The 13,589-nt window shown below is 43.0% G+C and overlaps 1 protein-coding gene across 1 annotated transcript in view; it reads left to right on the forward strand.

Annotated features, from left to right (window-relative positions):
* Positions 1–2,249: 2,249 nt before the first annotated feature.
* LOC138998591 (protein Daple-like) overlaps positions 2,250–13,589 on the forward strand; it is a 51,432-nt gene continuing 40,092 nt past the window's right edge. The window contains exon 1 of the mRNA XM_070400733.1: positions 2,250–2,423. Within this exon, the coding sequence (XP_070256834.1) occupies positions 2,250–2,423 (174 nt within the window). The remainder of the gene's footprint in view (positions 2,424–13,589) is intronic.

Raw genomic sequence — 13,589 nt, forward strand, 5'->3', positions numbered from 1 at the left:
CCTAGAGGCTCCTTACACTATCTTCATATTTTTGGATTCTTTTTTCATTTTGTGTTTCTGGTTGGGTGATTTTTGCTTCTTTATACTTCAAATCATTGACTTGATTCTTGCGATCCTCTAGTCTGCTTTTGGAACTCTGCATAATATCCTTTATTTCAGTCAGTATATGCTTAATTTCTAGTTGGTCCTTTTTCATAACCTCGAGGGTCTCACTAAATTCATTGGCGGTTTCTAGAAAGTTCTTGAAAAACCTTAAAAGTGTGCTTTTGATCTCATTATCCAGTAGTTCGCTTTCCTCAGTTTCTGTCATTTGTGACTTGTTTCTTTGTCTCCACATTTTTTATGCTTCCCTGTGTTGATAGAGTAACTTTCTGTGTTAGGTGTCCTATAGGGCCCAGTGGCTCAGCCTCCCCAATTACCTGAAGTGGACACTCTTGGTACACCACTTTGTGGGCTTTGTGCACAGTTTTGTAATAGTTAAGTCTTGATGGTTGTAGGTATCACTGGGAGGAATTGACCTCCAGGCCATTAGGCTGTGAGAATCAGCTGTGTCTGCAGTGGGAGAACTTCTGAGCTGGAGACACTCTTCTGGGGCAAGACTTGCTTCACTGGGACTTTGGTGCTCACTGAGTCGGCCCACTGAGTGTGTCCCTTATGGATCTGAGGAGTTGTAATCTGGATGGTCCCACTCTGACCCCTGGGGACAGTGGCTCTTGGATCTCTAAGGTGCTGCTAATTTAGCCTCTGCCTGAGGCTGCACAGCAGAAGCTATGGAGAGATTCCTCTTCTTTGTTTGGGGTTTGGAGGTGCCCAGATGAGACCCAGCTGTGAAGCAATGCAAGCTGCTGTGGGGCCTTGGACCTTCTTTTGGACGTTCTGGGTCTCTCTGATTCAGCTGCAGTTTGTTAGGTAATTTTCAGGTTGCAAAGGGCCAGGCCTTTCATATGCAAAGCCTCTGTGCACAGCTTGGGTGGTGTGGGGTCTCAGGGGATCAACAGGGTGGGAGCAAGCAACTATGGCTGCTCCCCAGTCCTACCCTAAGAGGCCTGCATCTCAGTGTCCCTTTAATCACTGCAAGCACCTCTAAGGGAAAGCCACCCTCAAGTTCTGCCTGATGCCAGACAGTCCAGTTTCTCCCTGTACGAGTCTGGGTCCCCAGAGACTCAGATGAGCTTCAGAGCAGTCTGGAGCTTGAGACTCCCTCCCGATTGAAAAAGACAACCAAGTCCTCATCAGCCAGCCCTCTCCATGTGCGCCACTCCTCAGTTGCCAGCCCTTTTGGCGTGCAACTCGGTACCTCTGCACTTTACTTCTGCACCGCCTCTGAGTCTCAGTGCTTGTCTCTTTCCTTCTAGTTGTAGAATATCCACTCAGCCAGCCTTCCTGTAGTTCTGGATGATGTCCATTTTGTCTTTTAGTTGTATTTTTGAAGTGGTTGTGTGATGCAGCAATTTCCGGTGTTTACCTATGCTGCCATCTTGGATTCCCCAGCCAGCCTAAATGTTTAAATTCTGTTCAGAGGATACCTGCATATTTGCTCTCTAAATGTCTTTCTTGCAGGTGCTAATTTAAGACTCCTTGCACAGAAAGCTATGTACAATATCTTTTTGTTAAAGTATTTTCCAGTCAGGCTGGTGTGGCTCAGTGATTCAGCATCAAACTATGAACCAGGAAATCACTCTTCCATACCCGATCGGGGCACATGTCCAGATTGGGGGCTTGATCCCCATTACTGGGCATGCAGTAGGCAGCCTATCAATGATTGTCTCTCATCATTGATGTTTATATATCTCCCTCCTTCTTTTCCCTCTGAACTTAATAAAAATATATATTTTAAAATTAAGTAAAGTATTTTCCAAACACACAGCTTTACTTTGTTCATTTTTCTCATAAACTACACATTAGTGAATCATTTGTGAAATTGTTTTTTAGGTAGTTGGTTGGGAGCTGAGCTCTCTAGATAAGACTTCACAAAATAAAATGAATGTGTTGTTACCTAAAAGTAACAGATTGATTTCTATAATTCAGCTGATGGGAAAACAATAATTATTAGAAATGTGGTAGACAAAGTTAGAATGAAATAGTTAATTTCCATTTATAATCATGTAGGATACATATATATATCCATTTTGTTTCTTTATATTTTATATGCCCATACAGGTCTTAAGTTTCATAGGGAGAGTGTCCTAATATTTGTGTATTCCAAAGCAGTTAACATTGGGCATGAGCTGCTTGCAGAGCAGTTTAGAATGCGGCCCATACGGCAGTTTGAAATGGGTGGCATGGAATTTGCGGTGCAGAGTCGGAGGATGTGGAGTTGGTGGTGTGGAGTCGGTTGTGTGCAGTCGGTGTGTGAAGAGTCAGTGTGTGAAGAGTCGGTGGAGGTAGAGTCGGTGGACGTAGAGTCGGTGAGAGCAGAGTCGGTGAGTGCAGAGCCTCTTCATGTGTAAGAAGTGACTGTCCCTGCCTCCTGCTCAGGGCTGTTGAGGAGAGTGAATGTTTCAAGGACAGAGGGCGCCTAGTGCAGGGTTCTGGATGGGCAGAGAGACAGTGCCCAGGTGAATCCATAGTCTGTGAGCAAACCCTTCCGGCTGCCAGGCTTTGATCCAAACTATGTCCACTGATGGGAGGTCCATGGCTTCCCTTCTACCAAGAATCTTGGGTTCTGGCTCCTTCAAGGAAAATGGACAGGAGATGGAAAGGCAGCAGTTACTCCCCGTTCCCAGTCGTTAGAAATCCTGAGTGGGGTCAACCTTGGAAAACTGCCACTGAGAGAAATGGTCACATCCCTTGGATGCGTGTTCCCACACTGTGAAGGCATTCAAGGGAGACTCAGACCCCTAAGACACCCAGTGGTTCTGGGAGGGCTCAGGGGCGGGAGCAGAGATAAGGGGAAAAAGCCAAATGGCTCCCCCATGTGTGCTGGGCACTGGGACTGGAGATTCCTGAGTCTTCATGTTGATTCACACTAGGACTTGTGTTTCTGCCTCTTTTTTTAGCTTATATACCTATGCTCTATATGCTTATCCACTATTCCAATTACCAGCACCCTATTCTGGCACCTGGGCCTCCTAGCTCTACCCATCCACAGCGCCCCTCCCCCAATACACACAGAACTGGAAAGCTTACCTGGAGCTTACTTTCACTTTCTTTATTATGTTTTATTGCTTAAAGTATTACAAAAAATATTACATATGTCTCTTTTTTTATTTTTTATTTTGGAGCTTACTTTTTAGCCCAGATCTTTTCAGACTAGTTACCATTTGAGTTTGTTTGTTTTTTTTTTCCTGCTAGAAAGTGTTAGTTGGAAACATTTGAGCTGCCAGGGATATTCAAATAATGTTGCAGGAAAGGGCCAGATGATCATTTCTCCTTTGTTACAGGATCTGCACCCCAAGGTGACATTTATTCTGTTGAGCACCTTTATTAGGTAGTGGAAGGTCCCACATCACTCTCCCAGAGCAGTAGGCACCAACTTGCCTGAAGTTCCGTAATTGAGGTTGGCCCCTCAAGTGATCTCTTTGCCATAACAATGAAAGTTTCCCAAGTGACTTAAATTTACCTTAGGTTTCAGAGTATTTTAGATTATTCCTCACATGGAAGCCAGTCAACAGAAAGCTCTGAATCAAAAGTAGGTTATTGGTCCTTAAAATTGCTAAGGGCCCATCCATGACCGATAAATATCCATGGGTGACCAGTAGGATTGCATCTTCCAAGCCAATTGGGGATGGACAGGGAGATTAAGCATCGCTCTCATAAAGATCTGCTGGTTCAGAATCTGAGTAGTTAGAGAAGGAATAGTAGTAGTCCAGCCCAGGTCCTGGCTTCTATTAGTTTTCTTTGGTTTGTATGATTTGCTGCATAAAGAAGGGAGCATGGTGTTATCTGACTTCATGGGGAAATCTATTCGTACATTAATTTAGTTGTTACTTACATAATAGCTGAGGTACACTGAAATACAAACGGCAATGTAAGTACAGGTAATAACCAAAATTCATAACATTTTCAGAAAACTGCAACATTTGAATATGAGAAACTATGAAAATTCCACATTGTTATTTATTTGAGAATCCAAATAATTTCAAGAAATAAATGTCAGGACTAGATTTTTACTTTGGTTTAAATTTTCTGAGTATATCTTTTTGCTGTATCATCTCTTTTAATTCTCCTAGCAAACTTATAAAATAAGGAAGTAAGTTTCTTATTTTGTAGAGGAGAACTGAGCCAAAAATAAGGACTTGTTTGATAACAAATAGCTATTGGTTATAGAACTAGGGTGTCTGAGTTCTAGAAACTTATAATAATGTCAAGCTAACTCTAATTAATTCACTGAATTATACTGCTCTCAAATCATGACGGTTACAATTTTTTGTTTTGTACTTCATAAAACAGTTGTGGAACTTACAAATTTAAAGTGTATGGTATCATTAACATTGCAATATTAGCTCTGATATTATCTGAAATATCCTAAGAATTTACTATATTTTGAAAATATTTTTATATTAATATTAAGAGAGTAATGTTATTTATCACCAGTTTTGTGCACAGCAAGCAACAGCTAACTTCGAAATATAAAGAAGAAAGGAGGCCTCAAAAATCTGAAAATAGCACTCCCTGGTAAAACCTCTGATAGTGAATTCCTCTTGGAGTTCCTGCCATAGATGAAGTAAGAGTGAGAAAGTTTGATAATGAGAGAGCAGGGAAATAATACCAAACAATGTGTAAGTTGCATGTATAGTTTTTCTAATCTCTTTCTTCATAGCATAGTATTCAGTATTAATAACAACATTAAAATCTGGGGCAATATCATTTGAAAAGAAATTCATTTAGTTAGTCCTTATCCCTAAAATCCCATAAAATATCTTTATGTAAAAAAAATTATGTTTGGATGGTGTATGTTTCCTCTATGTTCATATTATTCCAAATTGGACCTGTTCTAAAATGGATCTTTTGTTTAGTTTTCATTGAAATGGGTTATATTTTGCAAGTACTTGTTATTACATAGAGATTTGTCTCACAAAAAAAGAAACTAAAACTCGGAACTCAACAATACTTTCCTAATATCACAAACAAATGGCAAAGAATAAGAACTATACCCCTTAGCCAGAGTGCAAGAATCTCAATGAGATAGTGTTTTAAAGATGTCTACCCATAGAGCGGAAGTCAGAAAAACAATACCTGTTGGGAAGCAGAGCGTATTGTTCACATTATGCCAAGAAGATCTCATTATATCAACTTTAATCCTCAGAAGTCAAAACAGAAGGAGATATGTTCACTTCATTAATTTGGTAATTATCAGGACACTGGCATTTCTTTAGAACAGTGGTTCTCAACCTTCCTGATGCTGTGACCCTTTAATACAGTTCCTCATGTTCCGGTGACCCCCAATTTCATTGTTACAAATTGAACATAATTAAAGCATAGTGATTAATCGCAAAAACAATATGTAATTATATATGTGTTTTCCGATGGTCTTAGGCGACCGCTGTGAAAGGGTCGTTCTACCCCGAAAGGGGTTGCAACCCACAGGTTGAGAACCACTGTTGTAGAACAAGATGCTCTATTGTCATTGGTGAAAAAATAATCATAATAAATATTCGCAAAGCCCAACGAGGGACTCAACAAATTACAGTAAACGTACAAAAATGTTTCTCAGTAACAAAAATGCCAGATATGTTACCTAGTTCATTGTGCAATCTGAATTGTGTGAAGAGTCTACGGCCATACCACCCTGAACGCGCCCAATCTCATCTGGATTCTGTGAAGACACCTTGGACTTAGTCGACTTTATCAGAGGACTTGTGTAGGTTGGTTTTGCAAGTGATAGGAAACACAAAAATGAAATAGTGTTTTGACCTTGAAGATATGTGTAATACGGGAGAGCTTCCCCAGGTTTATTTCTCTCTTATTTTTTTAAAACAAAATTTTCACAGAAAATATCAAAATTCAGTTACTCATTTTTCAGCTTAATGATACGCCATTTAACTCTCAGGCGTCTTTTAGGTACTTGTTACTGTGATGTTGCAGAATTCAAATACCGTCCCTGCCTCCAAGAGCTTGTTAATATCACGCCATCTATATTATTTTCTATTCTTTATTCAGTGCTTATTAGGTGCCATATCACATTAAGTGCTTACGAATATAGTTATTTATTCTTTCATATGCCTGAGTAATACATCAGTCTCTCTCTCTCTCTCTCTCTCTCTCTCTCTCTCTCTCTCTCTCTCCATATATATATATATATATATATATATATATATATATATATCACATATACAAAACACATATACATAACACATCATCTTTATTCATTTATCTATGGGAAGAATCCTGGTTGCTTCCATATCCTGGCTATTGTGAATAATGTTGCAGTGAACATAGGAGTGCACAGATATTTTCCCCCCAAAATGCGTGTTTATATATATCTGTTGGGTAAATACCCAGATGAGGAATGGCAGTTCTGTTTCTAATTTCTTTAGGAATCTCCATGCTGTTTTCCACAATTACTGTACCGATTTATATTCACATGAACAGTGTGTGAGGCTTTGTCTCTTCTCCATGTCCTCAAAAACACTTGCTCTTTATATTTTGAGAACAGCCGTTCTGAGAGGAGTGAGGTGGTACTTCTCTGTGGCTTTAATTTGCATTTCCCTGATTAGTGAGGTTGAGCTATTTGTTTCCTTGAATTTTTTTAAACATGTTTTTAATTATTTTTAGAGAGAGAGGAAGGGAAAGTGAGAGAAACATCAATGAGAGAGAACCATCACATCCATAGGCTGCCTACTGCACGCCACTGCTGGGGTTGAGCCTGCAACTGGAGCATGTGGCCTGACCAGAAATTGAACCAGGAACCTCTCAGTGCATGGGACAGCTCTTCATTCACTTAGCATTACTGGCCTGGCCTGTGGGTTTCTTTTAAATAGGGAAAACACTGAGAGACTTGGAGTTGACTTCCCCTAACTTTTGATGCACTTGGGTTACATCCCATGCTCATTCTTAAATCCTTAAGTGGTAAACCAGTTTCTTTAATGAGCTTAGTATAATCATAACTCTCTTTGGAGCTGGGGAGATAACACCTTCTTTGTGTATCAGAACAGTAAATGTCCAAATACAGTTGTGGTTCTCCAGCAATAAGGAAGACTAAGGTAGGGAGCCAGCAATACTTACTACAGGGATTCACTGGAGTTTTTGGCAGAAGACTAACAGGATTACATATGATTAGGTTCCTCTGTTTGTGGTGGGATGCAGGGATCAGCAAGATTTTTCTTTTAAAGGGCCTGATTTTAGTCCATGTGGTCTGTCATATCTACTCAAGTGTGCCATTGTAGTGTGAGCGCAGTCCTAGAGAATCTGTCAGTGAATATGCATGACTGTGTTCCAGTGAGACTATTTGCAAAACCAGATGGCAGTTTGTATTTGGCCTGTGGACCGTACATTGCTGACCCCTCCTGTAGAGGATAGATGGAAGGAAAACACATAAAGAGATGGGAGACCAAAGAATATTTTGCCTCTGGTCTAGCATAAGTCTACTATGAAGATTTCAAGCATCCATGCTGAAATGAGTCCGGAAGCTCAATTCATTCCCTTTAAAATGTTGGTGTTTTTCTACCTTTATGTCTTTCTCATTTGTTTTGCTTAAAAAATATTACTAATTTAAGAAAGAACAATAATAGTTGGTAGTATTTTCCCCGCTGTGAATGCCATCATCTAGAAGCCCATATTTGACTAGGGCACTTGACAGTAGCAAAATACAGCAGAGACGGTAGATCTTGTGATGATTGCATGTAAAGACTTACTGAAGAGAGAGAAATCTAAGGTGATTCATAGGTTTCTAGGTCGTGCACTTGCATTTTTTTCAGTTGTGTTGTTAATCCTCACATGAAGGTATTTTTCCATTGATTTTTAGAGAGAGTGGAAGGGAGAGGGAGAGACAGAGAAACATTGATGTGAGAGGGACATGTCAATCGGTTGCCTCCTGCATGCTCTCCAACCAGGGACAGGGAACCTACAACCAAGGTACTTTCCCTTGAACGCAATCACACCTGGGACAGTTCAGTCTGTGGGCAAGGGCTCTATTCACTGAGCTAAACCAGTTAGGGCCTGAATTGGCATTTGGAATGGACATGAAGACTAGGACTTTAACCGATCGGAAGGAAAAAGCAACAGTTCATGAAGAAAGACCAGTATTTTCCCATACAGGTTGAGTTTAATGAGTATCCATGGATATCCCTATATTTTGGATAACATTTCTTTCACTTTTTACTTGTCCTGTCAAAAACTGCCTTTAATAGGTGAGCCACGATAGTGTTTAATAAGAACTTTTTAAAAAGATTAGTAATAAAGAAAAAGAACTCTGCAATCATTAGAACACTGTTTTATTAAATACTAGAGGTCTGCCTGCCCCGATGGGGGACAATTGGGGGTGTGGTCAGCCAGGAGATCAAATGTTGGAAGCTATAGCTTTCCTCAGGCTGGATCTAATTATAAAGGATGGCCAAAAGAAAACCCACAACAGAACTGTTTTGCATTTCACGTGCCATGAGATGAAGTTGTTTATGTGTTGTTTGCAAACATATATCAAGATGGATGATGGCCCTTTAATGATTTTTGCGTTCTTTCTGGGACTCTACTCTTAGTTTCACAATATGATCTTCATGCTTGTTTGTTAAAAGGCTTTTCTCTTTTTGAATGTGCCTGTGCTTCACTGTTGCTCCTGGCAGCCTGCAGATCCTCTTTGCTACCCCATTTAAAGAGAGATTGAAAGCTCACCTAATCGGCAAGTCACTGCAATTTCACAAAATCCCCGCAGCATCTCTACATTTCTCCGCAAAGGACCGCCATCCATTAATGCTTCTGTCGCCTTTTTGGCTAACTTGGAAGGTCTCCTGGGGCTTCAGGCCATGGAGGGAGAATTCCACACCTTGGCTGCAATATTAGCAGAGCCCTCTGGAGACTCTGGTTGGGGTCAGAGGGACTGATAATTATTTTCGTGTGCTTGCACTAACTGTACATGCACCAGGGAGCCAGGGAGAGATTTAGGAGTGTTTGGGGTCATTCGGGTTGGGGGTTGGCCAGGGGGAGGAGCTGCAAGTGGTGGGCGGTCGGATGAACCCCTAACCAGGGTGTTGGGGGCCGACTGGGGGCTGAGCCAGCCAGGAGGGGGGGGCCGAACAAGGTCAGTTGAGGCTGTTTGGCTGTTGCAGTGCATGTCATAGCCACCAGTCTTTCTGGTCATTCTGGCATAATGGTCGCTGGGCTTTTATATAAATAGACTAGAGGCCTGGTGCACAAAAATTTTTGCACTGGGCAGAGGGAGGGGGGTCCCCCAGCCCGGCCTGTGCCCTCTTGCAGTCTGGGACCTCTTGGGATATAATGACCTGCTGGCTTAGGCCTGCTCCTGGGTGGCAGAGGGCAGGCCCAATCCCTAAGTGCAGCCCATGGTCAGGCTCAAAGCAGGGCCGATTGAGGAGTTGGGGGGCCGCCCCATCATGCACAGAGCAGGGCGGATCGAGAGGTTGCGATGCCACCCTCAGTCACGCTCAGGGTAGGGCCAATTGGGGGGTTGGGGCACCACCTCCTGTCACACTCAAGGCAGGGTTGATGGAGAGGTTGCGCCGCCACTGATCACGGGGTTGGGGTGATGCCCCCTGTCACTCACAGAGCAGGGCCCATGGGGGGGATTGGGGCTCCGTACCCTGTCACACAGAGCAGGGTCGATCAGAGGGTTGGGGAGCTCCCGCCTGTCATCCACAGAGTAGGGCCGATAGGAGAGTTGGGGCACCACCCCCTGTCACACACAGAGCAGGGCGGATCAGAGGGTTGGGGCGCTGCACCCTGTGAAAGGGGAAGGTGTCCCAACGCCCTGATCAGCCCTGCTCTGTGCCTGATAGAGGGGAGCTCCCCAATCCCCTGATTGCCCTGCGGCTCTGTGTGTGACAGGGTAGAGCCATAACCTCTCCATCGGCAGGGCCAATGGGGAGGTTATGGCTCTACCCTGTCACACACAGAGCAAGGCCCGTGGAGGGGGCTTGGGGCGCCACCCTCTATCACCCACAGAGCAGGGCCGATCAGGTGGTTGGGCCACCGCCACTGTCACACTCAGGGCAGGGCCGATGGTGAGGTTATGGCTCTACCCTGTCACACACAGAGCCGCGGGGCAATCAGGGGATTGGGGAGCTCCTCCCTATCAGGCACAGAGCAGGGCTGATCAGGGGGTTTGGGCGCTGCCCCCTGTCATGCAGATCCCTGTGCCGGGAGCCTCGCTGCTCTGCTGATCCTTGTGCCGGCAGGCATATTACCCTTTTACTATATAGAATAGAGGCCTGGTGAACGGGTAGGGGCTGGCTGGTTTGCCCTGAAGGGTGTCCTGGATCAGGGTGGGGGTCCCCACTGGGGTGCCTGGCCAGTCTGGGTGAGGGGCTGAGGGCTGTTTTCCGGAAGCGGGTGACTGAAGCTCCTAACCGCTCCTTTTTTTCTTTTTCTTTTGTTTTAATTCTGGGCCAACTTCAGCTCTGAGGCCTCGCTGCTGAAAACATCGATACAATGTTGTGGTCAAGCTGGCTGAAGCCTGGCTGAATGAAAGCCCGTTTCTGGGGTTTTGTTTAGCTTATTATTTGCAACATAGTACATAGTTGCTTAGAGTTGCAGCTGAGAGGCCGGCAGCGGCAGGCAGGGAACATTGGAGTCCACAGTCACTGGAGCAAGGAAGTCTCCCTGCTCCCATCAGTGCATGACTGCCAGCCGCCATCTTGGCTGACAGTTAATTTGCATAAGGATATGCAGATTATCCAATGGGAAGGGTAGCAGTCGTACCCTAAGTACCATGTTTCTCTTTTATTAGTGTAGATGATAATTATTTTTTTCAGTTTTCCTAGTTAGTTGATTATGATAAGGAATTAAACCCTGTTCAGTTGGAGAAATTTGTCAGTGAGATATCTTCCTTTCCTTTATAGGAACTTTGCTATAGAACGTACTGTCAAGCATTGGGATTCAGTATTTCTTATTCTGACTAAATAGGAATGTTGCTCGTTTCACATAATTTTCTGACACCATTGATTCATTTATCCCTTTCATCTGTTTATTCAGGTTGTTATAGATCTACAGAAAACTCGAAAACAAGGAAGGATGGAAGCAAAGTCAAGGACAGGTATTCAGTGAAATCAACTTCTCTATTGTAATCATGTATAACACATCAATCCAAATAACATTTTCACATAATGCAATTTTGTTAGATGTTTCTAAACACACCCCTAGGTTTGCTTATTCACTAGAAAATTTTACAGGACTCAGCATATAGGTGTGCTCACACGTGAGTTTTAACACGTGTGAGTAATAACAGTGAAAGGTGTATAGTAAAATCAGCAAAAGAGAAAAGGTGCATGTGACAAAGTGCGGCAGACATCTGGTACAAGCTTCCCAGAGTCCTCACCCTGTGGAGGTACCAGGATGTGCTTAGTTATTCCAGTGTCAAATTCTGACAACACACATGAAACATGTCATCTACCGGTCTGGTTAGATTCAGTGTCAAGGTTTTTATGGCACACTAGTCACATAGACATCTTCCCCATAGCATGTACCCAAATTCTAGATTCCCAGAAGGAAAACAAGTGTTCAGTAAGAACCTCATGACTTGTGCAAAGTATTTAGGCACAGGGAGTCACACTTATCATTTAGGGAAATGTGGAAAGCCTCCCCAGATTCAGGTTTTCAGACACCAACTGAAGGGTAGGCATTTAAGCAGGACTTTCTAAGGATAGCAATCTTAGGCCTGCTGCATGGAAATTTTCTACACAGCAGGAATAGCCCTGATGGAATTTTTGGCTTTGGCCTAAAATTATGTTTTTAAAGCAAGTAATATGGTAATATAACATGGTATTGGTTTCAGTCCCATCATGTATAATTGCTTGCAGTGCTGGCCACTTTTGTGTTTCTTGGTGAGTATTTCACAGGTATTTGTACCTAAATTACGAGGGCAATCTTAAGGTCCTCTCTTTGTCATTAAGCATTGCCATTTTCATTATGAAGTGTCTTAGAGTGGGCCTCCTTGAATTCATCTTGCATGGGACTCTCTTTGTGTGCTGTACTTGTGGTCCTTGTTTTTCACAGGTCAGGGAAGTTTCAAGTCATTTCTTCAACTAGGTTCTCAATTTTTTGCACATTCTCTCCTCTTTCTCTACAATGTGGATGTTCCTATGGTTTGTGTTGTCCCTGATGTCATTGAAACTCGCTAATTTTTTAAAGAAAAACAATTTTTCTTTAATTTTTTGCTGCTGTAATTGGGTGCTTCCTGCTGCCTTGTCTTCTAAGTCAAATATCCTATTCTTTGCTTCATCTAATCTGCAGTTGATTCCTTCTGCTGTATTCTTCATTTCAGATATTGTACTCCTCATTTCTGAGTGGTTATTTATGTGGATTCTTTGTCATTTTTAATAATTGCTATCTCTGTGTTGAAGTTATTATTACATTCCTTGAGTATCTTTGTAACCATGTTATTGAACTCTGTATCTGATGCGTATTTTCTGTCCATTTCATTTTGTTATTTTTTTTGAAACTTTCTCTGTTCTTTCATTTGGGGAATGTTTGACTCCACATTTTGTCTGACTCTCTCTATTTGTTTCTGTATATTAGTTAGATGTGCTTTGCATCCTAGTCTTGGAATAATGGCCTTATGTACTAGGTGTCTTTGAATCTCATTGGCACAATCTTTCTGATCACCTCTGTTAGGTGCTCTTGGAATGTCACTTGTGTGTGTTCTGTGAACCCCCCTTTTTAAACCCTTGATAGCTGTTGGCCTGCTTGTGGAATGGGTTGATCTTCAAGCTGGCTGACTATACACGGTATACAAGCTGCTGTGCAAAGGTGACCCTATGTTGAGCAATTCATGCCAGCTCAGTTTGCTGTATGCCCCGATCTTCATTTGGGTGTTCTGCTTGTGGATCTAATTGGGTCATGCTCTCAAGTCCCCCCACCTAACTCTCAGGTTTGTTGGTTCTGGGGCCTCTTGGAAAGGATTCTTCTGCAAGTCAATGTCATTCTCTGCCTGTGATTTCCCTTGGGGTACCTGTGTGGAGCTATAAACAGATCGAGTATTTGTGACTACCTCTGTTGGGCCTGGGTGCACCTGGGAGGGGCCAGCTGCACAGCAATGCCTCCTTCCACCAGCATCCACCAGCAAAAAGCCCAAGTCACTTGGAGATCCATCTCTGCCTACAAGCTTTCTGTTGGGGTCATTCACTGAAAGAGTGCCCATTGGTATGTGAGTTGCATGAGGTAAGTGACTCATCAGGTAGGTGCAAGTGGTGTTTTCCATGTTGATACAGATTCAAACTCTGTTTCATTTTTGGGTGTCAGGGCACTCAGCACAAGTCCCAGGGTACACAAATGCCACTTATCAGCCACCAGATACCCGTGGACTGCTGTGATTGGGGTGGTATCAGGAAGACTATAGGGGAAGGCTATCAAAATCATCAAGTCCCAAAGACCAGGATTTGACTGTATGAAGGGAGGGCTCAGCACTGCAATGGTGGCTTTAGTTAGATCAGCAAGGGAATAAAGACCCCCCAACCCAAAGTCACACTACTCAGTCTCTG

Source organism: Myotis yumanensis, unplaced genomic scaffold (genome assembly GCF_028538775.1).
Source record: "Myotis yumanensis isolate MYYU_CA2020_CCGP unplaced genomic scaffold, mMyoYum1.0.hap1 SCAF_20, whole genome shotgun sequence".
In the NCBI taxonomy this organism is placed as follows: domain Eukaryota; kingdom Metazoa; phylum Chordata; class Mammalia; order Chiroptera; family Vespertilionidae; genus Myotis; species Myotis yumanensis.